Raw genomic sequence first — 27,774 nt, forward strand, 5'->3', positions numbered from 1 at the left:
TTCTGAAATAATACTGATTTACAAGTGTTGATCGACGATGAGAGCACTCGGCTAAACAGAAGCCTTATTCGAGCTTTCAATCTTCAAAGAACAAGAGATAATTAGTGAATGTAGATTTTGAATAACAAGAAAACAGCGGCGTAGTGAAAATTTAAATACCGGAGATGTATTTGTATCATAGGAGTGATTTAAGAAGACTTTTTAATAAACTGAAATAAAAACACGAATTCACTTTAATACAGTGACATGTCGAATTGTCAATCTAAAGAAAATACTTTTTTACCGGATTGAAGCTATGTATTATTGTAAACTTAATTTAACATTATTTTTTTATGTCAAAAAAAGCAAGATGGCTGGAATTCTTTCACAATCCACTTTCTTAGGCACTTACGTCTGTGAACAAGCGAACTGTGGAATGTACTCCCGGTGGGGATATTCTCTAAGAGTAACGACCTTCAACTATTCAAAGTTAGAATATTAGTCCTTCCTCAATGCCTCGTTTGTACTTTATTATATATGAAGAAAAGTATTGGTTTGAGTATCTGTTTTTTATATTATGATCCGCAACTTGGCTCGTTATAAAATATTGCCTGGTTTTTTAAATTTCCCACCACCGTATAAAATAAAATCACAATAGTTTTTTAACTGTAAGAAACGCGCCTCTTTGTTAGTTGCTTTATAGTCAAGTAGGTGAATTAACAAAATTACACAATTAAGTAATATATAAAAGATAAACTTAGACATAACATTTATTAATAAATTGACACACGCAGAAACACACAAAATAACAATAACCAAAGAAAAAAAGAATAAGTAATGAAGTCTTTTATAAAACTGTATAATAAATGAAACGAAATTAAAAATAACAATAATTGTTAAGATATAGATTAATAAATATTTTTGGGCGGATTAAAAAGATATACTTGAGAGTTATTTAACGCTAAGTAAATAAATAATTTTGTAAAGCGACACCGATTTTCTATGGGTTTTTACTTAAGTAAAGGTGAAATTCCAGTAATTCCTTTAAACCTTTCGTCATTTGTAAGGTTATATCGTTGTTTATTGAAGAACTTATCGGACGTTATAGTAGGGGAGCCCAAGAGGGGATTTCGGGATTTACTCAAGCGCGGCAGATTAATATACAGGGGGATACCTTGTACCCGGTTAAGTACCTCCACCAAATATGAGGCCCATATATAAGGCCGCCCGTGAAGGATACAGGATCAGATTAGTAAAAAAAAATTGATCATCAGACATTCTCGAGCGCGTCAGATTAAGGTAGTGTGAGTTAATGACATCCTAAAAAGTGTATATTCCACTAATCTGACAATTTGAGAGTGACGTAAAGAGAGGGGAGGGCAGCAAAGTTGTAAAAAAAAATCGTCATCTTGACATTCTCGAGCGTAGCTAATTTTTTTTTATTTTGAATGAAATAATTCAAGAATATTGAAAAATATATAATCTGACGATTTCCGCAAGCCGAAATAACAAAATTTCGTCGATAAAGTTCGTGCGATAAACGCGTGCAGCTGCGTGATGCCTACATTTCCTTCTCCGCGTTTCCCTCAAAATTAGATTTCATGTGAATTTGAACCGATTCGGACCAATAGATTTTGAGAAATTTTGAAAAATCTAAAAAAATAACAATTTGTTTTTTTGAAAGTGTGTTTTTGCAATAACTTTTAAACGGCTTTATCCATCAACTTCAAAAAACTAATGCACCTTTAAGCTTGAAAAACGACGTCGATCGCCACCAAACTGGATAAATCGGTTGATTCGTTCGAGAGATATCGTGAACGAAAGAAAACCGAAAAAAGTGTTTCTATCACATAACTTCGACATTTCATATCGGATTATCGTTTTTGATGAAATTAAATAATTAGAGATTAAAAAATGCGTCGATCGCCGTCAACCGCGGGAAAATTGCTTGATCCATTCAAAAGTTATTGGGGTTTGAAAATTTCAAAAATAGTGTTCTATGAAACTTCTATCAGACTTTCGAGCTGGGAGAACTCAAACGCATAGAAATATTATTTCTTTGAACTCAGCGAGCTCATAAGTACAATTTTAAGCGCCCAGGAATGGAATTGCAAGGATGGCCTTTAGGGTGAACCGTTTTTCTAATATTTTTTTTGTCAGATCAGGCAAATCCCTCTAGATAATCGTCAGATTATGAGACAGTACGTTTAGAATATAAATCTGAACCATATATATCTTAATCTGACGCGCTCGAGTATTTCAAAATGGCGAATTTTTTTTGCACATTATAATAATGGCTGCGAGTTTGCGTCAGATCGAAATCGTCAGATTATTGAATGAGAGCTTTTTTTTTGGTGCACTTAACACCCCCTTAGAAAATCTGACGCGCTCGATTAAATTTTTTTTTTTTTCATTTTTAACCCTTACATACAACCACCCCCATCATGCAAATGATCAGATTAACATACGTACATTATTAAAAATACGTAGGACATTGATGCTATCAATATCTGACGCGCTCGAGTATGTCCATGCAACAGTTTTTTTTTACATATTTAAACATCTATAGCCGCTTTCCCCACCGATGAAAAGGTATATATCATATAACATTTTTTTCTTCTTATCATCTAAGCTTTGCAACCCAATAGGTCTCCACGACGCTCGAGTAAATCCCCATTTAGCATCGTGGGCTCCCCTACCATTATTGTTACTCGTGTATGAACCCTAATTTTAAAGCAATTGAAACTTCCTTCCTTTGGCTTTCAAGGGAAGTTAGGTGTTAAAGAAAACACACACATAGCTTTAGTTTTTATTAGATTAGTAGTAATATTTTAAGATTCTGAGGCCTGAGGTCGTAGGTTCGATCCTTGGCCGTGCACCAACCGATTTTCTTTCTATGTCATTTAATATTCGCACGAACGGTGAAGGAAAACATCTTGAACCCGCATACCTTAGACCCAAAAAGTCGACGGCGTGGGCCAAACATAGCACGCTTATCCTACTTGCTAGATTAGGTTCACTAATGAACATGGAACAGATACAGCAACTTGAGGCCTAAATTTAAAATTAAGAAAGAAAGAAAGAAATAACTTTATTAGACACAAAATACAATAATTGTTTCTATAAAGTAGAGTGCTCTGGCCCCCACACTAGGATTCCCTGTGTTGTGGGCAGCCAGTCTCTTCCTTTTACATCTAAACGTTAGTAATTAATTTATAAAGCATTTCATTTCGTAGCGATTGCACCATTCTGAATTATAAAGATATAAATTAGGAAATTAAATGAGAAATTATAATATATAATCCCTCTTTATATCTTCATAGCTCATACATCTAGTAGAACGGAAGAATAATCTTATTGTCTTGTCAAAAAGTTTTAAACAGAATATTAGCTGTCATTACTTTCTGAAAATTTACTTATCACGGCGTACCTTGTGCTGACGCTACTTGACAGTCGGTACAAACTTTTAATGTATTCTCAACACGCTTAAACAAGGAAACTTTTCAAATAAATCTGATTCTGAAAGATTCCTTTGATACAATTTGATAACCTTTTAAAATTGAAAGGATTTTAAACAACTTTGCCGTGATAGAGTCCAAGCACCAATTACTTTCCAACATTTTAACGATTCATTTTTATTGAAACGAATTAGAATTTAAAAGAGATTTTCACAAGTTTAAGTGAAAACGAACCTAAATAAAGAAAATCATGTTAAGATTTATTATTCGTTAAAAATTTACAGGTAAATTCACAATTTCGATAAGTAACTATAGGTACCTAATCTTTAGCCTTGAGTAAGATTGTCTGGCTTTTAACATAACCATATTTTAAAAATCTTTCCAGCATAATAAGATTTATTTTATTTTACTTATTTAGGCCCTAGCTCGGGACCACTTTTCTTTGGTAATGAAACACTGATAAACCCTACTTAATTTAATAAATGAAACAGCGCCGACTTACAGACGAAGTATGTCTACTTATCACATTCTTCTGAAGTAGAAATCATATGTTTCTGGACTTCAAACATATTCGGAAGAGATTACAGAGAGTCTTATATACAAACTGTTTGCTTCTTACAGGTACATCCACATGCATCCGATCACAAAAATGATTTGCACTTATAACCTCAGACCGTGTCAAAGGTAATCATGGATATAGACGAGAAGGTATCAGGTCCTGGCGGTGCGTCTCAGAAGAACTGGACGCACCTCAACACTAGCGATGAGTTGCCCTTAGACATGCGTTTCAATCATGGCCATATGGTCTCAATTACGGTGTACAGTGTGCTGATGATGGTATCAGCCACTGGCAACTTGACAGTCTTGTCGCAGCTTGTCAAGAGAAGAAGAGCTGGTAGAGCCAGCAGACTGGATGTCCTGCTGATGCATTTGGCTGTTGCTGACCTTATGGTAGGTTTTAATCGATTACGTAAAAGTTCTAAATGTATACTTTTTATAACCTATAACATACATCTTTAAAAAAAATACAATGAATTACCAATAGTTTCCGAATGTACATTGGTTCGACTTTAATATTAAACAAGGCTTTCTTTTAATTTTTCACTATGATTATATATTGTCTTTACTTGGATGTAACTATCCTTAGTCAAAGTTTAATAATAAGGTTGTCTGTATTTAATATATATGCATGATAACCCTCTAGACAAATTATACCTATCAGTTTGAACAACAGATACACAAAGCTCCAATCAAAAAGTTTTACTTTCAATAAATTTATATAGTTGGTAATCAAAGTGGACGTCTGCAGGTAACATTTCTCATGATGCCACTGGAGATCGCGTGGGCTGGCACTGTGCAGTGGCTTGCTGGAGACCTTATGTGCCGCTTCATGATGTTTACGAGGACTTTTGGGCTGTACCTCTCCAGTTTCGTACTTATATGTATCGCTATTGATAGGTAAGACTAAATATTGTGTTTGTTTCAATAAAACCGTACAAATAATATTAAAATATACATATCTATGTTTAAAATATCAAACACCTTTTTATATATTTTGAAATGTAGTGTGAGTTACAATCTTAAGATAGGATATTGGCACAGTTGAACTGTTAATTTCATCCAAAGGTTCATACACCCATCCACATACACCGATCTGACTTACCATGGATAGCTTGTATCGTCGATTGGTTTTTGGCACTCTTTTATCAATAATTGAATTATGTCTATCTCAGATAGTCAAAATGGATTGAGATAGGTTATTGAGTTTGGGCGTCTATCGAATTCTCAACTGGATCCTCAGCTGCTCAGCTCGACGGCTTGTGTAGCAGAGAAAAATAAATCATCACGAAACTGTTACAGAAATTTTAGACTCCAAACCTGAAAAGTTGTAACATAACTGGTGTTATGATGTTTTCTGATATATATACTAAGAATATATTGTGTTAAGCTGGTGTGACAATTCACACAAGCGTTATGTAACAAAAATATTTCCTAAAACGTGTATGCTTATATGCCGAATCGGAATACAATATATTTTATGGTTCAACTCCCTAAGTAGTCCGCAAGTGAGTCAGTACATCTACAAAATATTATAATGGATCAATCCGTCATTCGAACACGAGTTATAGTCGGGGTCAACACGAGAATATAAATATGAATGATTGCGCCGGAATTTAGCCTCGCCTTACGTTCAGCTGAGCAAATTCCTTGGAAAAGTAAATACCAATTATCTTAGATAAAGAAACATCTCTTACTTTGAATTAATTCCAAGGTGTATGCTTTCTTTGTTTATTTTAATAAACTGCATCTGCGTCTTTGTTTATATATGAATACAAGAACTATCTCACAAAATCAAATATTAAAAATCATTTATTCTTATAGGTAACAATATAATGTACACTTATGAACGTCAAAAAAAAGAAATATACATTAAATGCTTTTAATTTTACATTTACTGCCAGTTCTCAAATCAAGGGCGAATGGAAGAGAAGAACTGGCAATAAACTCTCCGCCACTCTTTATTTTGTTTTTCACTCACATCTTAGGCTCAACAAGAAATATTACCGGTACCAATTCTGTGCCACTTCTCGCCTGATCGATTTTAAATTTATTTAAGCATAATAAGCCCGAATGTGCTGTTTTGAGCCACTGGGGTCATATACATGCCCATGTGCCGGGTGTCTCAAATAACGTAGACTAATGAATTAAATATTTAAATATTTTTAATAATTATACTCACTTAGGTATAAGTTTTACTATACTAACAACATATCGACTTATTAATTGGTCTGTAATAAATGATTTATTTTATTTATTTATAATATTCAGGTGTGAATAACGTACACACTTTATTCCTTCTTACCTGAAAGAAGTAGAAGAAGTTTTAAAAATTAATATCCATAAATTTAATTATGTCGTCTTCTATTTATAGATACTATGCCATACTAAAACCTCTGAATGTAACATGGGAAGCTCGGGTGCGTCGGGCCCTATTAATCGCCTGGGTATGCGCAGGATTAGCCAGCTTGCCACAAAGTTTTATATTCCATTTAGAGGAACATCCTGATGTCAAAGGGTAAGTTTTGCTGTTCACAAATATAATGTTCAGAGGCACCTTAAGCCAAGATTGTTTCGATACTTATATTGCAAAATCTAAAACCACGCCTGATCTTGATTATCACTACATATTATAAAACAAAGTCGCTTTCTCTGTCCCTATGTCCCTTTGTATGCTTAAATCTTTGAAACTACGCAACGGATTTTGATGCGGTTTTTTAATAGATAGAGTAATTCAAGAGAAAGGTTTATATGTATAATATAATATTTATGATAATTAAAAACAATTAAATAATTCATAATGAATATGACATTTGCTTACATCTATTAAATAGTGGAGAAGTACTGTTATTTTTGAGGTTTCTAATGTGATGTCGTTTCCACATTTTTTCCGCTTACATTGCAAACGCAGGCTGAACCCTACGAGTTTTATCAAAATAATGTTCTAAGTATTGTACACATTGAAAAGGTCTACAGAAAAGTCCATAATGGTATATGTCTATCTCTTATGGATAACCCACATTTTTATATACAACGTTCACAGATTTTCTGTAGTGTATTTAGTATCAGCATTGCACCCGTGCGAAGCCGGGGCGGGTCGCTAGTTCTCAATAAATATAAATATTTATGATAATTAAAAACAATTAAATAATTCATAATGAATATGACATTTGCTTGCCAATTTTTATATGGCTGATTGTGCGGAGTTGTTTTTAATAATTAATCATTCCGAATATTCCACTTAGAAACTCTATTCCACAAAGAAAGTGGAATATTCAGAACTATTTATTATTTATTACTGCAGCACTCTGAGACTGAGAAACACTTTTTGACTACCTATTATTTTTTTGAGGCTTAATATGATTAATATATTAGTCTGGTAGACTAGAGTATTGTGTTATACATTCAACGATATTGTAAGTAATAGGTATTTTGTAATTTTCCAGGTATTACCAATGTGTGACATATGGATCTCTTCCAACAGAACGTCACGAGTTTGCCTACTTCCTTCTTAACATGGCACTAATGTATGTGGCTCCTCTTCTTTTTACTCTGTACTGCTCTTCGGCCGCTTTATTGGAGATCATTCGCAGGGCTAACACAGCTAATGGTAGGTAAAATGCGTAAATTTTTTAAAAGGACGCTCTCGGCGTTCACGATAGTAGACGAGAATGTAATTTGCGTTTTTTATTATTTAATAAGTTATATAGGTTGTTTACTTAATGATAAGTTCCAATGGACAATATTATTTATCAACCTCGCGATACGCCTTTTGTGTACTAACAGCCGAAATCCGAGAAGTTTATTAAACATTTATTAATTACTTTAGTCAACTCAATCTCTCTCCTTTAACGTTTTTGTTTAAAAGTTTTTGTAACTCTTCATAAATCAAACAATAACTACGCTGCTAGAAATTAAGTATATCTACTAGTAGTAACATTAGTACAATAGTATAATGGATACATTATAAAATTTTACTAAGCTTTCCGTTCTTAAAAATTTAAATGTTTGCGGCTTTTGAAAATCTTTTAAATATACATTACATAAATATGGCTCTTTTTATTCAAAAGTTTTAGCGAACAAAAGTAAAGCCATACCCATACTAAACACCAACTTCGTAAACCTCAAAGAATATCAATAAATCAAATTTGGACAAGCGTCTGCTAACGATAATTGAATATAGGGACGTGCTCAGAAAACGCGAGTAAATGTAGACTTTTATTATCTACTCGTTCCTTATATGTATATAAATTCATATGTACATTAGTTTACATTTTTTAATGTCCGTAGCATAGTGTCGTTGTCAGTGCCAAAGAGACAGATTAAATTCTACATAAATATAATGTTTTAAGGGCTGGAGTGAGAATATAGAACTACAGCGTTTTTTTGGGCTGGCGTTCCAGCTTGTTTGATCAAGCGCAATCAATGAAGCAAGCCGTCTTTTGTTTTATGTAAAATACGTATTATTTAGGTCTTCAATGCTGAAAATTGAGTGCTCCCAACGTGCCATTCTTAAGATATCCGCTATTCAACTTCAAAATTGCAGTATGGAACTTTTAACTGTGAACCAATTATAGCAATATGCAGACTTTTTTCGTAACAGACACCCGCTGCACCACATCAAACAAAACGCAGACCAATATAATACACAATCAACATAAAATACGTACTTTCTTTGCCTAACGACTTTTCTCCTTCCGAGACCCATTCTTCTTTAACAACTTCCTTAAAAACATTATTATTACTGACATTTAAAACATCACATTAAATACATTTACAAAACATCTCAAACAATATCTTGTTGTTATGTAGAAATCATTAAGTAAAATGCTGTTACATGTGAAAAGGAAGAAATTGTCTGCCACACAGGTATTCTTAGTGTGGGGGCCAGTGCACTATACTTTATCTTAATATCCTTTATTATGTTTAATAAAGTTATTTATTTCTTTTTTATGAAAATATTATTTATAATTCTGATTGATTATTAAGTTTTATTTCTTAATTTAAAATGTTTCAGATAAAATGCGACGCAGCGGTGTTGGCATTCTTGGAAGAGCAAGAGCGCGCACACTAAAGATGTCGGTTACGATCGTACTAGTGTTCTTCACTTGTTGGTCGCCTTACTACTGCTATTGCTTGTGGTTGGTCCTTGTAAAGCACGTCCACCGATATACTTTTTTAGGCTCACAAACAGAAGTGTTTATTTGCTATTTTATTTCTTGACTTTCAGGTATTGGATAGATAAGGACATAGTAAACCACCTGGATCCAGCATTCCAGAAAGCCATGTGGTTATTTTCCTGTACGAATTCGTGCGCGAACCCTATTGTCTACGGTGTGTTTAACAGAAATCGCTGGAGTTGGCGAAGTGGCCCTGTGAGTAACAATCCCTACTGCTATTGGCCTATCACTTTAGAGAAATTATCACTTTTTATACATGGCCTATCACAAACTGTGTTACACACACATTCACATAAAATAATTGAGAAATCTTGTCATTTTCAGCATGCCCGAAATCGAGGTGGTTGCATGAGACGAGGTTCCAGATTCCCTCACGGTGACTCCATGGAAATATCTGCTGCTACCCTCGCCAGAGCCCGATGCTCAATACACAGCGATAGACATAACCGGCGAGACTCCGCGCGGAGTTTTGTGATACCAAACGGCTCCCAGAAACATATGAATAACAATAACCAGATAAATGGTGTTGTTTAAAAATTTTAAAGTTTAATTTAAAATAAGAATGGTTGTCTATAAAGCCGGTTACGGTACGATAGTTTAACGTGACAACGTTTTAACAAATACTTCTTAAATTATTACTATTTTGTATCGATACCAAGAAGGAGTGAATCCTCGGATGCATAGGCAAATCGATTGAAAGAGAGATAGATGCGGCACAAGCGTACAATCAGCGTAACGGGACTATAAGCGGAACGGGACGATGAGTCATACTTTTTCGTGCTCGAATCCGGTGTTCATCGATTTATTAGACGTTGTCACGTCAAAAGATCATCTTAACATTCATTTTTACAAAAATACTTATACTCATGTCCTCGTGTAAATGCAGAACGCATTCATGTGATCACTCTCATCACTCAGGTTTTACAATTGGAAATATTATATGTCGGGTGAGGACCGGCATGGACTTTTAGTAGAAATAATCCTAAAAATGGCCAACTTATTTGCCGTGAACTTAGCATTACGAAACAAAGCAACCAAATGACTTGTACTAGCATGCTTTATATAAGTTATTGTAAATAGAATAGATAGTCTTTAGACACTTCAAACATGAATGTAAATAAACAATTTGATTTGAGAGCTTTAAAGTATATGTTGTGGAACAAGTCTCGAAAATATATTTGTAAGTTCGTGTATATATGTTATACCAATGTGCCTTTTTAGTGAATTCAAAGGCCTATGTATATAAACGAATATGGAGAATAATGTAACAAAATAGGACATTCCTGTTACTTTTTTTATTTACAGCCGTACTTAGAGTTATTAATTATAACAAAAACAGTTAAGTTTAACCATACAATAGCCTATATATATTATATATATTGACAGATGCTTCTTAGTAAATAAAACACACTACATGAAAAAATAAGAATAAATTTTAACAAACACCATGGATTATCCAGATTTTTTGATCAGCGGTTAAAGATAACTTATTTAATGGCTAAGTACGGCTGACATGTTGAGTCTATGCTTTTATGAATACATTTTATCTCATATAATAACGACTATAACCAATAATACTCAATACATTCCTATAAAATGCGATATATTTTTATGTAACAGACTGACAAAGTTCCAAGAGAGTGGAAAGTGGTAAATAAATATAACCGTTAGTCAAGTTTTTTTTTAAGTTTAGTGTTATTATCGGCTGTGAGGCTATGAAAGTTATAAATCATAAAAATAATTTTACAGTTTAGTTTAAATAAAACTAATTAAAAAATAATTGTTTTTATTTAAATCCACATTGATATATTTTGTAAATATATTATCCAATGTTTTGGGCTTAATTCTTTAAAATTAATGTAATTAATTTAAAGCTACTAATGGATTACGTTTCTGGCAGTATTTCTCCATTTATATAAAGTTCTATTTAGTAACAAATTAAGAATTTGAAAAGACACTTCTGGTATGTAAAAACCAGCCCGTTTGGGGGTGAAAAGTGTTATGCTTAATTGGCTATATTTTTTTTTCAACCCAATTCAATCTAAACTATTATTATTAAATTGCAACGTGCGCTAAGAATAAAGTCATAAACGCAGTGTAGATTAGATATTGTGTCTACTAATCACAATATCTATATATTTATTTAATTGACAGTGAGTCAGTCAGTGAGTATATGGACCCCGTTAACCTATAAATAAAAGACATTGAACTCATATAACTATTTATTAATAAACATTAACAATAAAACACCACATAGTACACCAATATAATATCTGCATTCATGACTCAACATTGATAATTTAACCAACATAGTCGTGCTAAGCACAAATTACCGTAATGGTGAACAAAATGAATCTCCGAAATAGACTAGATATATGTTAAAACTTTATTGTATTTAAAATACATAAAACATTGATTTTGGCACATCATTAAACATCTTACGTAGAGAACATAACACATTTATACATTATCATGTTACGTATACAAAAAAAAACATATTTTCTGCGGTATTTTGACAAATGACAATCATAATAGCCAAAATAGCAATTTGGTTAGGTATGTAACCTTCTTGGTGGATTTCGTTGGTGATAAAGATACTGGCTGCTTTGGAAAAAGCAAATTGTTGCGGGTTGTGTCTTACATTACCGCATTAGCATTTTGCTCCGTAAGATTATACAATTGCTAAATATCCTGAGCAAGAGAAAGTTATAATTATCTTTGGAAATTCTAATGAAACCAGTAAGTTAAATAATAGCTACACTATATGTTTTCACTGTGCGGTTTTTTCCTATTCTAGATTAAACCTAATAATTATGATTATACATACCTATATCTTTTACGTTCCGGGAAATAATATCCGGGCTAATATAAAATGGAATGCAACTGCAAATTTCAATTACTATAGTCTAATTTACAGCTAGTATTTGGTACTGTATACACAATCCTTAATTAACAAAATGTACTTACCAGGCGCACAAATAAATACATTCACACAAAGGTAAGTGAATATACTAGTAGAATTATTCACAAGTGGAAAAATAATTTTTCATATGAATGTAGTATGTATTACCATTTTTAGAGTTGAAAATCCCATGCAGTCAAATTGTAAGCCATTCTACTTCTAAGTTCTTATAACACTTGACCTTAAATCAACTAAACAAAATTAATAGCCGATAATTAATCAATAATTTTTATGATATGTTCATACTTGAAAATAATTAATAAAACTTATATCAAAAACGGAATCAGTAAAAAATAAACGATTTGCATTAAAAGAAAATTAACAAATAATAAAAGAAATAAAACTGAAAACAACAATTCTGTGAACACCTACTATAATCAACATCGAGACTACTATTATGGCTTAACAAAGGGCTAAGTATACATTTCTAAAGTATGTAATAGCTAAATGCTGGAACTAAACAAATCTAGTTCTAATTGTCATGAACAATGTCGTTATTAGTTTGTAAATGGTTTTAACAGTATGGTTTGAACTTCCCAAATAGAGAATGTGACGTACAATAATGTTAATATTCAGATATCCTCAATTTGAATTCATAAAATTGTATTGAAACTATTGTAGCCACATTGAATAACAACTGAAATCTTGAGGGACCTAATGTTCTCCCTTGCATAACAGTGTTTCTTAAATCGACGCAAAAATATTCTGCTCTTTTGATGATACTTAAATTACTTTCAATCAAGTTCGGGGTCATGACTTATGTTATTGTTATATATTTATTTTCGTTTGGTCATTATGTTGTGAAAAATATCGCTACGGACGTTACAAAAAGTTTGTTAATGTTCGCCCTTTTCAAGATCACTGAGCTCGTGCCCCGGCCCTTCCCTTTCGCTTTGTACACGGCATTTTTCTATATCTGCTTGAGACAGTGACGTTACGATAATAGCGCCCAAAGCATCGCATACCACGTTGATTGTAGTTCGGAATCGATCTCTGTAATTAAGAGATTTCGGTTATAGAACCCATATTATTTCATAATAAATATCACTAGATAATGCGTTATAATAAACCTTTCAATGTATTAAATACCTTTTTTTCTATTGAAGAAAAGAATAAGATAAAAAGATTTTTATGTTATCACACCTAAGAAGTATAACTTCTAACGAGTATAAATATACTTATTTTACACACAGCGTTTTCTTTTACTCTAAGTTGCGATTTGGTTTAGGGTGAGCTTAACAGCTTATAAACTCAACTATGTAACACAGCTAATATAAGAACAATTATGTTACATGGAAGGATAGAGACACAAGGAAGAATTGGCCTGAAGATTCAGTTTAACGTGAATTAAACCTAGAAGCTACAGCATCACGTAAACATTACTTACAATAGCCAATCAACTGCAAAAATTAGAGAGATGTCTTCGGCTGGAAGACCAACAGTATCCAACACCATCACCATGGTAACGAGGCCTGCCTGCGGGATTCCAGCTGCGCCTATACTAGCCGCTGTTGCCGTTATACTACAAAAAATACAGTTCAGAATTTTCTTAACAAAAGCCTCCAATATTTTTGTTGGAATTGCTGAATATAATTTTGACTAAGGTTCGATTCCTAAATTCACGCGAAGAAATTACTTAAATACTAAGTCACAAAATACTCATTAAGCTTAGTAAACTTTTGATACTCGTGACTAAAACAGTTTTTATAATAAGTTTACACACGTTGCAGACCAATATGTACTTTCTTTTTGTTTTGCTTTAAATCTATGATTGCTTGTCTGTGCCATTTAATGTTCTCATACATTTATTTGCAGAGATAAAAATATTCAACAATTATTCGAGGTTAATATTTCTTAATGTGACACGTACCTGACGGCTACAATCTTGCCGAATGACATATCGATTTTCCTAAGTTGTGCGATAAATATTGCAGCGACTGCCTCATACAGGGCCGTGCCATCCATGTTAATGGTGGCTCCGATGGGGATCACGAAGCGCGTGATGCGTGGGTCCAGACCCATATCATCACAGCAGCCTATCGTTATTGGCATTGTTGCTGAACTGAAAATATTCAAGAATGAATTAATCCCGCATTCACATAAGAATTTTCGATAAATTCAAAATACTCGATAAACTTAAAATACACGACTAGAGTTAAACGTCACCTGTTAAATGTATTTTTGGAAAAATTATCAGAAAATATTAAAGCTGGTTGAGTCTCTTTGGTTCGCTTTAGTCAGACCAAGCGTGTTCAACATTTCGTTCAAGTTGACCTTCACAAATGATGATTTTTGATGAATTATGAATTTATTATTATTAATTTTTTACTATAAAATAATTAATAATAATAAATTGGCATGACTTTAAATAGAGAGACAGGCTCTTCAGAATGGTGTTGTTGTGTGTTAGTCTTGAAATATCAAAAGATGTTGAAGTAGGTAATAGGCCAATTACAAACAACTTAAACCCTTCTCAAGAATAGCTTTTTAGGTGTTAGGAAAATTTAATTCAAAATTATATAAGAAGTGAAATGTTAAAACTTCAACGTTGCACTTCAACCAGAATTAAATGGTTTCTAGTATAAATAACTACCTTGATGCAGTTCCAAACGCAGTGGCCATAACTTGTCCCATCTTCGCAATGTATCTGCAAGGCAGCTTCTTTGTGGCCAACACGAAGAGAATACTCAAAGTCCCAAAGCCGTGAAGGAAGAGACCCAGTAACACCGTCATAAAGTAGAGGCCAAGTCTTCCCACGAGGTCAGAGAATGACTCAATCTCCATGATCTTCGCTGTCACAAGGAAGAAAACTCCGAGAGGTGAGAGCCTGTAAATATGATAATCTACCGTCATTAAATACCTGAAAGTCGAAAAATTCTTGATGAAATTAAAATGTGTAATCTTAACTGTGAAAGAGAATGTGAGATCAGAACTTCTAAAAGTTCAGTAATGTTACTTAAGTAAAATGTATGTTAATTTATCTCCTTTTATTATATTATATATATTTTATTATATATATATATATATATATAGCGTGAAACATACAGATACGCACGTGAACTATCGAATCAGTACAAATGGTTAATGATTCGCCCTAAAAGTAAACTTCAACAGTTGAAAAAGTCACTGCTACTTACCCCATTGGGGTTCTGGGAACCCCAGACCCGGGAAGAACAGGCTGCTAATATCTACAGTTTCAAAATTCTAAAATCGTTCAATATCAATATATAAACCCACAAATATAAAATAAATAAATTAAGAGTACCAAAGAGAAGGTATACATTATTTACATTTACAGTTATATGTTCTTTTAAGGATAAATGGTTCTTACCAAATAACCCATCCGGTAATTATCATCATGGCCTCCGAGAGTGTATGGAAGAAATTTTGCAACGGTCGACTCTTCTCTCCCATTTTACCAAGAGTGATGCCCAGCACTATGCTGAATGCCACTAGACCTAAGACATTACTGCCTTTCTGGTAGTAACTCTCTATTTTGTAAGTCTCCAGTTGACCTAGAAAAAAAAACAAAAATAAATGATAAAATTACCAAAGTGACCAAGGTTGGTTTTAATTTTTATAGATCTAATCAAGGTTTAAAGATTTCGCAAATTAATAGAAAGAATCTCTTATATAAGACTATAACAATACTGAATAATACGTCATTTATTTCAAAATAAATTGATATTAATCCTACATCTAGTGCATGCCACAAATGAAATAGTATGTATCTGTCAATTATTAGGCCATTGTAAACCCATACATTTCGCTACATGACAAAGCATTCATTAAAAGCCTCCACATTTCTCAAGAAAATGAGGCTGAAAAGGATCATTAACTCCTACATTGACCATTTGGAACTTAAGTCGACATGAGTGAGCTCTCAGACGACTTAAATGATGCACTTTACACAGGTGCAGTGGCGTAGCTATCATAGGGCCAGGTGGTGCAGTGCACCAGGGCCCCGGAGCTCAGGGGCCCTCAAACCTCAGCTTTGAAAACAATGAGCTACTACACGGACAAAAAGAAACAGTAAATATCGCAGTGTAAACTGCTTAAACAACGGGGTACCCACTTCATTTTACAGTGGAACAGAGAATTTTCCTGTCCAAACTGAGATTTTAACAGTTACACTGGATTGTTTAGTTCTTTGTTCCAAAAAACTTGCTTAGCTGGAATGAAACGATTTTACTCGAGAAATGTGATCACTTTCAGAAGAAATATTGCGATATAATTGGACCCAATTTCCGCTCCAATTTCTTAATGTATATCATCTGATTCTCCCTCAATTGATGGAGACGTGGTCTATTCGCCAGCTTTGCAAAGAAATTATAAAAAAATTTGGCGTGCTCGAATGTGACCTTACGGAAGTGTATACAGCGATGCTACTGTTTCATACAATTCCTGTTACTTCCGCGGCAGCAGAAAGATCTTTCACTAAACTGAAGATTATAAAAAATTATTTAAGAAACAGCATTCGACAAGATCGCCTCCGACATTTATCGTTAATTGCAATAGAAAATGAGGCGGCATCAAACTTGGATTTGAGTGAAATTATAGACGAATTCGCAAAAATTAAAGCGCGCAAGAGATTGTGAATTGGGCGGGGAATTCTGTTAAAAATTCTGTTTTTTCCATTAATTAATCTCATCTGTATAATAAATACTCTATATTGTCATGTGCGTCGTTGTTTATTTATTCCCTTTTTCTTCTATTAAACACATGGAGATCCTAATAGAGACGACGTATGGATTTAGCCTACTAGGGATAAGTTCACTTACTGTTTTCTGTTCTTATTCTTATCAATAATTTTGAAGGCCAATATTAGTTCAAACTGCGCGGAAAGAGGGGAGGAGGAGGGCCCGATTCTTTCCCTATGCACCAGGGCCCTTGTCCCCCTAGCTACGCCACTGCACAGGTGCTTTGTACTTAAAAATTTTCAATTTTCTATATGACTAAAATACGAATGTTTGAAGCCCCATAGCGGCTTGAAAACAGGCCAATTACGATACGTAACTACATACCAACCAGGCTCTAGAAGATAAACCACTCCTTACATGGAAATTGTATTCGTTTTTACAACAAACTCCCAGCGATATTAGAGAATTATTACGAAATAAATTCAAAGCCCTCGTTAAACGTAAATTAATCAATAAAGCTTTTTATAAATTTAACCAATATTTATATCCTAGCAGTTAAAAGGAAAGTTTCTTGCCAGTTCTTCTTACCCGCTCTACGACCTTGACTTGTGAACTGGTAGTTAATGTAAATTCATAAATAATTTAACTTCTTTTTTGACATTCATAATTGTACTTATTTACCTATACGAATAAAGTTATTTTGAGTTTGAGTAAACATGGTAAAATTTAGAACCATGAAAAAATTATGATTGATTGAATTATGACTTTTTTTGTAAATAATCGAATGTTATTACAAGTGACGATTGATTTGATCTTACCTTTAATTGCTCTAGTGTCATTTACATCGTAGGTGAGCTTTGTGCGATATGAGGCTATCGTAGCTTCAACTATGTTTTCAGGGAAAACGTTTCTGAAAATAATTTAATTTAATTTGATATTAAACTCGCATTTGTGAACGCTGAGATGTTATTATAATTATATTATGACTTATTGATTTAAAATAACTGTTGTTTGACTTAGTCATTTTGTATTATGATTTGGTATTTTAAAAGAGTACCGAGAGTTTTTTTACTTCGGCTTTTTATCTGGGCCTACACCCTCTGTCTTCTTTGCCGATAAGTAGGGATGCTTACAGATGAATTTAATGACCTGGAATAAGTGATACTGTATGATATATCTTATATTCCATAATAAATAAATTTTATTTTTATTGTATTATATGTCTATTGTTATGTATGCTGTCTGATTATTTACAAAATTAATAACAACCATTTAATGAAAATAACAAAAATATAATCTTATAATAATAAGACTTATTATTATTATAATCCACACTTCACTCCTAACGACAGATGCCTCGCTAGTGCGTTGCTGGCCTTTACGCTCTTTTCTTTAAGTACTTAGGGTTCTTCGTCGAATAAGTTCGGAAATACTGCAGTGGGCACCACATTGTTGTTGTTCGCGGCAAACATGCTTCTTGGAGGCTAATTTATCCTTTCCCTCGTATTCCAATTCTGGCTGTGGCATTAAAAAGTGTCTTTGACGAAAGCCATACTGGTCACTACTCAGCTATATATACCTATTATAGGCAGGCGTAGACCATGTAAGGTTTGACCATGTAAGGTGCTGATAAACACCTGTCTTAAATCTTAATATTAAAAACATGTACAACAGCTTTAGACGGTATACATATATTGTTCGATTTATCATTCTGTATGACAAAAACATCATAGATTATAAACGTGTAGGGCCACTATTACTATAGTAATAAAGGAATCGGCACCTAGACCCGAGTTCGAAGGGCAAATCTTTTAAACGCACTTGGCCCCACACGATGAATGGCCTGAGTTCCCTTCCGGTTCCATTAAGATAAACTACTCTACACAAACGAAGAGACTGTGTCTTTATACAAAAACAATGTCGCGCCATTTGTTAAGTTCCTAATACTGGACTGCTTTTAGCAGTGTTGATTTTAGATGTTTCAATATGGATTTTTTTCTTTAGCTGTTATTTCTTTTAAATAATGTTAGCTTCTTTGTACAGTTATTATACTTTTTCTTTTCAGACTCAATGTCAAGCGTTCGAAGCAATAATAGATTGTACATGTATTATAACAATTATATTAATATTAATTATTATCCAGTTATTCTTTTTTAAGGTTAGTTATTGTTTTATTTTGTAATTGTTGAAGTTATGTCTATGTAAGTGTTATAATTATAGTCTATTTTAGTTTTTTTAATTGTCAAATGATGTCAAAATAAACATCATTAATGGAGGTATAGTGAAGCATTGTATAACATGACATGTGAAAGGAATTAATATAGTTTACAAGTATCGGACACAGGCTATTGATCACCTCGTCTATAGTATAATATCGTAGATGCTAAAAAGTAACACCACTGGATTCTTGTTAAACATACGATATTGTATTAGATAACGAATATTGAAATAATTACTTTATCTACTTTGTCTTACGTACAACAAATCTATAGCGTCAAATGATATCAGCAACAGCCGATTCTAGACTTAAAGCAATTCTTATTGTCAATTATTAATTTTGATTTCAATGTTACTATGTATGTGTACGACTATGTATGTATCTATGTATATTATAGTTCGCCTCATTAAAATTAAATTAAACTATAGCGTTTTATAATAGTTTAAGAGCAATCCGCGCTATATATATGAAGCCAAAAATATCCCTAGAGACTGAAGCAAATTGATGCAGGTCGTCATCCAATAAAGATCCCCCAGAGGCTAATCTTAAACTTGTTGTCACCTGACGACTCACTAACACAATAAACTGACAATATAAATAATGATGCACGCCTCTGACTTTCCTATTAATAGACTCGCCATATAAACCTGTATTCGCGAAACACAAGTCACAAAGATCTTACTATACTGTGATACATACTATATAAAATAAAAATAAAATACGTTTATTTTGGAATAGGATCATCATGGTATCACTTATTCCACGTCATTAAATTCGAGCCTGTTGGTATCCCTACTCATCGGTAAAGAAGACAGAGGGTGTTGGCCAAAGGAAAAAGCCGGCGTAAAAAACTCTCGGTACCCTTTTTAAAAAAAAGCAAATCATCAAACAATTCTACAATATTTAAAATAAATATAGCAAATTAGATTTAAAAGATTACTTCTATGTTCGCCTTCTAACTTTTCAGCCGAACCAATTTATAGCTTTTCGTGAATAAACAGATTAGTTTTTGAAATTTCATTGAAAGATTTGTTATTGAAGATATTTATTAATTATACAAAAAATACGTAAATAAAATTTATTACATAAACATGTTCGGTATAATTGTTTTCGATTTCATTGTTAGAGGTACAAATGGTTAATAAATTGAGTATGAAATTTCATCTGGTCAATTGGCGTGTTTAAATGAGGATTATACGCAAGTCTATTTACTTGCATACGCGATCTTTGAGTGAACAATCATGTTTTTATATTGATAAGTATTTTTTTAAGAACTATGGGCAAACGGGCAGCAGGCTTATCTGATGACACCGCCGCCCACCGCGCACGCATCGGCACTCAATGCCAGAGGGCCCGCAAGTGCGTTGCCGGCCTATTAAGAATTAAAACGCTCATCTTTGAAGAAAACCCTATATCTCTTCGCAATCGAATACTAATATTTAGTAGTAATGTTTGCTCACGATTATTAAAGGCATCTTGCCTTTATGATCGAGAGCAAACATTCGTCAAAACGTTTTATGGTAGAAGGCAGCGCATTCGAATTAAATCATGCCATATCAAAGAAACCTCTTCATATAGTTAAAAAGTGAACCTATTAGTTAGTAATGGCCGTACATACCGTATTAAATCAAGAATACTGTCAGCCGTCAATGCGTCCTTGGAAATTACTTTCGTGGTAGCAGGTAAATAATCCGGGTCTTGGCCAGGTTTTATAGTGGTGACGAGCGCTATTCCCAGCACCACTGCGCAGAATGTCGTTGTCATGTAGTAGATAATCGCCCGCAGACCAACTCTGGAACGTTAAAGAGTAGAATTCCATAATCCTAGATCATTCTTGATGAATCATGGCTTAAGACATAGCCCTATCCCATATCATGTGTTACTTGATAAGTCTTATACTCTTTTCAAAGCAAATCACAGTGTCCCAAATCCGGATTTATACTTAAATGCGAAAAGTATGCGGATATCTATGCAAACACAACTTACTTGCCCGATAAGCTGAGATCCAAAGACCCGATAGCAGACACAATCGATGAAACCAGCAAAGGCACAATCAGGCATTTTAGCATCCTGAGAAATAGCTCTCCAGGATATTGGAAGTACATAACCTCTCGTCGTGTCCATTCATACCCTGTAGCTCTCAATCCCCAACCAAGAAGAGTTCCGGCCACAACTCCAATGATTGTCAGTAACGTGAGGAGGTTCTCCCGGAGGAAGGAGACCACGCCCTCTCTTCTTATCTGGAGCGGCATCTTTGACACCGGTTCTGGAAATAAAAGTCACGTTATACTAACTTAATCAAATATTTAATTGAGATTTAATAATGGTAGTATGTTAGTAGAATGATCTATAAGTGATAAACAGTCTCTACTTATACCCATACATTTGTATAAGTGTGCAACTCCGATACGAAATTTTCCTGATTAGTTGACGATTAAGCTAAGGAAAGAAAGAGTACCTAGGAAATCACCTACCCGTTAGAGAATGACGAACATGTTATAATCTCTATTGTAGATTATATCTTAAGCATATTTGATTAAATATAAACAACGCAGCGATAAAAATCTATCTTCTCGCAGTAATAGATCTATCGTCTTCAACGACGATGTTTCAGTCAATTTGGAGTCAACAGACATTGCTAGATACAATGACAAGCAGCCGTATGGGATTCTCTGATCACTTGAATGAGAGGGGCTTAGTATGAAATGCTACTTGTGTCGACACATTAGCCTCTTTAATCGGACAAGCTTGCGCGGCCGCAGAGCAGATAGAAAATGATAAACGGCTCGAATATCCTCCAACTTTGGTTGTTCCCTTTGCAGTAAACTAGACTAGAGCTCTATGGCCGTGGTGTACAATTGCACATTCGCTAATTAAAGATCTAATTAAGCGCCTAGTATGTAGTATGGCTGACAGCAGAACTGGGGATTTCCTCGCTCATGGAATAAGTCGGAATACAGCGAGAAAATGCTGCCAGTTTTAGAGGTACTGACACGAGAACAAAACTTTTTATATTTGTTTTAACTTTATACTTATAAATTTTTAATTTTTATCATTACTATGCAGGTTTACATCATAAATACTGTATACTTTCTGTATATTTCACAATTACAATAATAGAAATCCCTGTTACATGATATTATGATGATGCACTTGACAAGTATGTGACCTGTAGTGACTCTAGCACAATTAATAATTATAGCTCGGCAGTTGGAAAATTGCCCACAACCTGACATTAAAACATTATGTTTTGATAATACTTTGATGCCAATGTAAGACCACCACGAAAAACATTAATTAGACAAGAAATTTAACATTGTGAGACCGAGATTTACCAAGATACAACAAGTATTTCACATAATATAGAAAAATGTATTTTTTAATACAGTTGCTCAAAAAGTGGCATATTGCAGGGAGGTATAGCGTTCGGAAAGAGGACTATTACACACTCGTGCTTTTTCTTTGCCTTTCCCGCACTCGTGCGTTTTCTTTGCCAACTGTCAAAACAATGTCTATTAAAAAGAAAAAACCAACCACGAAGGTTTTATTAAAAAGATTCATAGAAGTTTTTATGATATATGATTTCTAAATATTATATAATAATTGGATTCAATAAGTTCGGTTAGGTTTCTTTTCATTTTATATCAATTAGAAAAATATTAAAAAGATTTTTATAATATATACAAATACGTATTTCTAAAAAGTTTACTAATAATTGGATTCAATAAGTTAGGTTAGGTTTCTTTTATTTCATATCAATAAAAAAATATTAAAAAGAAAAAACCAACCATGAAGTTTTTACTAAAAAAATCACAGAAGTTTTTATGATTCATGCAAATATTTTAAAAAGAAACTACTACTTAATTTGTTTCAATATCAGATTTTATGATTGGATTCAAAGAGTTAGATTTGCTTTTCTTTCAATAAAAATAGTCTACTGAAGAATTGGCTGTATGGGCCAAGTTCCCTTTGCCTACCCAGAATGGGTGAAGAAAAGAAAAAAAAAAGCTTTGCTCATATTCTTTGATGGTTGGCGATGGTATTTGTTACACAAAATGAGTAATTTCGACGATATTTTATTTGAATGAATACCACCCGAACTCAGTATAATTGCACAAAATGCTTTGGAGAACAATTTACCGGAAACATATAAGTCGCTACATATCTACGTGCAACGAATTTATTCCGTAGACAGAAGAGAAAAAAAGCAAATAGTTTAATAAAATTGCTTAATTTTTTCGCAACTGTATTAAAAATAGTCGTTCAGTACACGTGCGGAACCGTCATTGCAACTTGTTCCGACTGTCAACCCTCACCTTCGGCTGCGCCTCGGCTCGGGTAGACATTCGTCGGACTCGTTGCAATGACAGGCTTTCCGCACTTGTAATGAAATATACTATAAATCACATGTAGCTCTGGCTGACTTCATGCTTGATACATTGTTTTCAGGTCTCCACCATTGCTGGCATATGATACTTAAAAAATAACAAATAAAATACATAGCTTTTTATAAGTATTTCAGAATTATAACTCAAAATTTATGTAGATTTTTTTATTGCATGTCTAACTATAGATCTACAGAAATCTTTTTTTTGGCTGCCTAAAAGTTTTGTCTTGAGAACGAACTATACCAATGTATTGCTCAAGTGCAACAGTTAAACGAAATTGAACGAATGAATGCTTACTTTCATGAGACGCACTCAGGCGTGCCAGTACAAATCTTGCCAATTTGGCAAGTTGCACAAATTTCACTATCCATTAACAACACGTGGGAGTCTCCCTGTGCGGATGCCGACGCGGATATCTTATTTAGTGTAACCGATCGCTCCCCTCGGTCACACGCACACCAATCTAGTGCATAGTCACCTGGCTGGAAGTGTACACTCGATGTTTCCAGCGATTATTAGCACTACCGAAATATGGGTGGGTCAGTGGTAATGACCTTGATTCAATTTCTTAAAGTTGCTTACGTTTCCAGATTGTAAATAATCATAAGGCTACTTTAATAAAGAAATTTGAATTGAATTATCTTTATAGGACTGTTTTAAATAAGCCATCACTTTAAAAATACAACTGCATCTAAATTTAAGAATATTACCTAAATTTTACTTTAGAAATGTGTTAGATTTGAATAACAGACATGTTCGTCCAACTAATGTCTAGATCTGGTACCAAAAGGCTTTTATTTCATAATCTCTACTTGTTCCGTTTCTAAAGACCCATCGACCTAAATAAGGGATTAAATGAATACAATAAAACATTAACAATATAATACTTTGAAAATCTTTGCCATACGGCTAAAATTATTTTTGTTTAATCTACGATATACAAACAGTAAAAAACTAAACTGTAAATAATGTTCGTTAATATAATATAGTTAATTTCCAAACAATTTTATTTATTATTTGGCGGCGGATAGTATTACTTTTATGTATAAAACATCGATAGATTAATTTTTATAACTATCTATACTAATATTATAAAGAGGAAAGGTTTGATTTTTTGTTTGTTTGTATGAATTGAATAGGCTCCGAAACTACTTGGCAGATTTGAAAAATTCTTTCACTGTTGGAAAGCTACATCATTCCTGAGTGACATAGGCTATATTTCATTTTCAAAAAAAATAGGCATCCTTACTAAAATTACGATAACATTAACATTTGTTTATTATTTGATACAATTCTAACAGATGGCGCTGAGTTAAAGGTAGTTTAGTTTAGGTCCGTGTCGTGGTACCAACGTTTCACATAAGTTCTCCTACGGTTTCCCTTGATTAATTTACTACTATGTAATATAACAAAAACCTTAGCCACAGCAACGCTTGGCCGAGTCTGCTAGTAGACTATATAACTCATTGGTAAGTCTTTTAAATTTCTTCTCTATAAATATTACTCATCTTTATCTCCCGTAGATATCCATGCACCTTCTACCTATGTACATATCTTGTGCAAATAAAATTACGTTTCTAAATTATATACTATTATATAGTAATAATAATTTATGTTTGTTTCTAATATTGAAAGTTTGCTTTTAAAACTTTCCTGCTCTTAAAATTAAAGTTGTAAACATTTTAAACGTGCCGTCGTTATATATTTTTTACAGATTTACCCTACTTTTGAGAGTAAACTGTAGTTGTATTATGTATATATAATATTAGTGAGGAAAATGATAATGTCTAAACTTAAAGCCAGATCATTTCGTTACGTATTAAGAATTTTTTTTAAAAAGTATGAAGAGTCCCAGTGTAAAACTTTAAAGATATAATAGTTCGAACCGTTTGCTAAGCAATAATTGTAGACGGCGTTGCTAAGGTCCGAATAAGATAATAACCTCTTGACTAAGCTCGTACTAGTACTATACATGAACAAATGATGATAAAGCATGGCAAATGTAATTTGTATAACAAGCACTTCCGTCCTAGGCGACGCGAAATATCTCTGTATAATGTGTATGTGTTTTATTCAATAATTTCTAATTCATTGTCTCATGCTATGTGAATTATATATTAATAATAATAATAAAAAGTCTTTATTCATTTTAAGTACATTTTCTTTTCAAAGTGTAAGATTTGGAAACCCTTTTAAGTAAAAATACCTGTGTTAGGGTTCCCAGCTCTTCCATAACAAACTTAATTACATTATTTAACCTATTTTTTTTAACCGTTTCCTTTTTATTTTTCTTTTTTGAACCGTTATCATCACACCTGAGTGAGTACAAGAGTAGTGCATGAGTAAGTGTGTGGGTAAAGTGTAGTTACATCGTATCGGTGAGAGGATAGATGTTAAGCAGCCTATTTAATTAAAAATAATCTAGTAAAAACACTATTTGTCTGTAACGTATATTGAAATATCCAGTAAAAAACATATTTATTTAATGAAAGAAATAAACTTTAAAGTTTCTTAATTTTAATGTTTTAAATTTTAATTTAAGAACCTCAGGAAACCTTAAATTAAATATATATGATTCGTAAAAGAAATTGTTAATCAATTTTAAAACTAATAATTATTTTACAAACACAAATTAAATCTACGTGTTTTTTATAAGATAAATAAATATGATCTAGAAACAAGCAAATAAATCACAATCAAAACTTCCAACCTCGTGAAACTATAACCACATTTAAAGGTATATAAATAGTACTTAGATAAATATGGATGACTATTTATGTCAAGTAGATTTATCCTGCAAATCATATATCCGTCATGATTCGGAACAAGTCTATCAGGCTACTTTTTGAAGTGACACGTGAAGAAGGGTTTTCCGACGACCAATTTAATAATGTATTCAAGAGCTGTATTTTGCTCAGTCAATCCGAAAAAAATGTTTTTTATTAACTTATTGCGTAATGTCGTGGCATGATGAAAAAAAAACATTGTCCAGTTATCATATACTCGATTATTGTGTTTTGTGACCATTCAAATTCAAACATCAAAAAAAGAAATCTTAATAACCCTTCAATTTAGCCGACGAGTAATTTTTCATTCACATGTTGCAAAATGATTGCATATTAAAATTTTAGCACCTTTATTAATAAAAGCCAGTTCTTATTACCCGCTCTACGCCACTTGACTTGCGAACTGGTTGTAAATATAAATTTAATTTGTTTTTTTTTGACGTTCATAAGAGTACATGTTTACCTATATGAATAAAGATATTTTGAGTTTGAGCTTAAACCCTTCAAAAAATAATTCGACGACGGCTTGCTCTTTCTTTCTTAGTCTTTGTTTGAAGTTAATTATGTTAGAGAGTCTACACGTATGTTATATTATGGTTTATTATACAAATATAGGAGTTACTCACATCGTAATTTTTTTTCACCTTTACAGTAACCGTCAAAAATATTTCATTTAATCAATACCCCATGCGATCAAGAGTATCGTATTCTTAAAAAATACAAACAATGAAATATAAAGTTTAATACTTTACAAATTATATTGTATATAGTGTTTATAGCTTATAGTAATACTAGATAAAACTTTTTGGTAAAGTAATTGTTTAAGCTACAGAAGACTTAAAGATCATTGAGACCTATGATAATTTTTCTCGATTCTCGACAAAACTTAACTTGCTCTGTGTTCAGTTTTATATATTAATTATATTTATTTAAATATAAGTAATATATATTATTTTTTTGTAAAAGTAGGGTAATTCTTAACGGTGTTTTATAAACTATTTATTATGTTTATGTTTGAATGTGTATTCCGTCTTTGGCTTTTGTGTATAATGTAATTGTTTAGATATTGTATAAAAAGTAGCTGTAGGAATACTGATAAGTAAAAAATAAATAAATAAAATATTTGGTTGCCTGGAAGAAATCACTCGAAAGCGATAAGTCTGCTAGTTGCTTTCCCTTTTATTTTTCTATTTCTGTATGCTTTATTTTATAAAATTTAATTAAATATGTGTTTTAATTACATGACAAGAACTGAAATCCTTGCAAAACATCTCGGCAAAGTGTATGTACAAACTACGTTGTACGACACAATACTCCCGCAAAAATCTCTTTATTCACTACAATCGACAGGTGTCGATTGACTACAGATTTATCATTCCAGCTTCTTTATTATTCCATATTATCTAGATACCCAATAACGAAAACGTACTTACAAAACAGTAGTAAATCTTCTAAATGCACTCGTATTGCGATTATCACGTTAATAACACAAAATGTTCACAGCATTACTTCGCGCTACTTTTTTTTCACCGCGTGCGCTTCCTCCGGCAGTCGGGAGTTGACTGATGCCAATTTGATCCTGATCCTGGAGGTACAGACTATAGG

General features: G+C 33.0%; 2 protein-coding genes across 3 annotated transcripts in view; one reads left to right on the plus strand and one right to left on the minus strand.

The window, feature by feature from the left end:
• LOC111002685 (adipokinetic hormone/corazonin-related peptide receptor variant I) overlaps window positions 1-10,961 on the plus strand; it is a 51,040-nt gene extending 40,079 nt beyond the window's left edge. Inside the window, exons 2-8 of the mRNA XM_022272880.2 lie at window positions 4,059-4,388; window positions 4,747-4,895; window positions 6,370-6,513; window positions 7,442-7,605; window positions 9,013-9,136; window positions 9,226-9,370; window positions 9,500-10,961. Of these exons, the coding sequence (XP_022128572.1) occupies window positions 4,128-4,388; window positions 4,747-4,895; window positions 6,370-6,513; window positions 7,442-7,605; window positions 9,013-9,136; window positions 9,226-9,370; window positions 9,500-9,709 (1,197 nt within the window). The 5' untranslated portion in view covers window positions 4,059-4,127 and the 3' untranslated portion in view covers window positions 9,710-10,961. The remainder of the gene's footprint in view (window positions 1-4,058; window positions 4,389-4,746; window positions 4,896-6,369; window positions 6,514-7,441; window positions 7,606-9,012; window positions 9,137-9,225; window positions 9,371-9,499) is intronic.
• A 424-nt stretch (window positions 10,962-11,385) lies between these two features.
• LOC111002703 (excitatory amino acid transporter 3) lies at window positions 11,386-27,746 on the minus strand. Of its 2 annotated transcripts, none has more exons than XM_022272900.2 (9): window positions 27,603-27,746; window positions 20,982-21,261; window positions 20,614-20,787; window positions 17,596-17,687; window positions 15,469-15,652; window positions 14,731-14,964; window positions 14,008-14,199; window positions 13,525-13,659; window positions 11,386-13,130 (listed from the first exon to the last, which is right to left on the minus strand). In XM_022272900.2, exons 2-9 carry the CDS (start codon window positions 21,245-21,247, stop codon window positions 12,974-12,976), a joined length of 1,434 nt encoding a protein of 477 aa, XP_022128592.2. In that variant the 5' UTR covers window positions 21,248-21,261; window positions 27,603-27,746; the 3' UTR covers window positions 11,386-12,973. The 2 variants fall into 2 exon arrangements, with proteins under 2 accessions (XP_022128592.2, XP_022128593.2); XM_022272901.2 differs by having other exon boundaries at window positions 27,599-27,744.
• Window positions 27,747-27,774: the final 28 nt, after the last annotated feature.

This window comes from Pieris rapae, chromosome 3 (assembly GCF_905147795.1).
Source record: "Pieris rapae chromosome 3, ilPieRapa1.1, whole genome shotgun sequence".
NCBI lineage: Eukaryota > Metazoa > Arthropoda > Insecta > Lepidoptera > Pieridae > Pieris > Pieris rapae.

Coding starts and splice junctions, on each gene's coding strand:
- LOC111002703 (XM_022272900.2), bottom strand. CDS start 21,247: ATGCCGCTCCAGATAAGAAGAGAGGGCGTGGTCTCCTTCCTCCGGGAG. Junction 20,788..20,981: donor GATCTCAGCTTATCGGGCAA/GTAAGTTGTGTT, acceptor TTAACGTTCCAG/AGTTGGTCTGCGGGCGATTA. Junction 13,660..14,007: donor GGCAAGATTGTAGCCGTCAG/GTACGTGTCACA, acceptor TATTTTTTGTAG/TATAACGGCAACAGCGGCTA.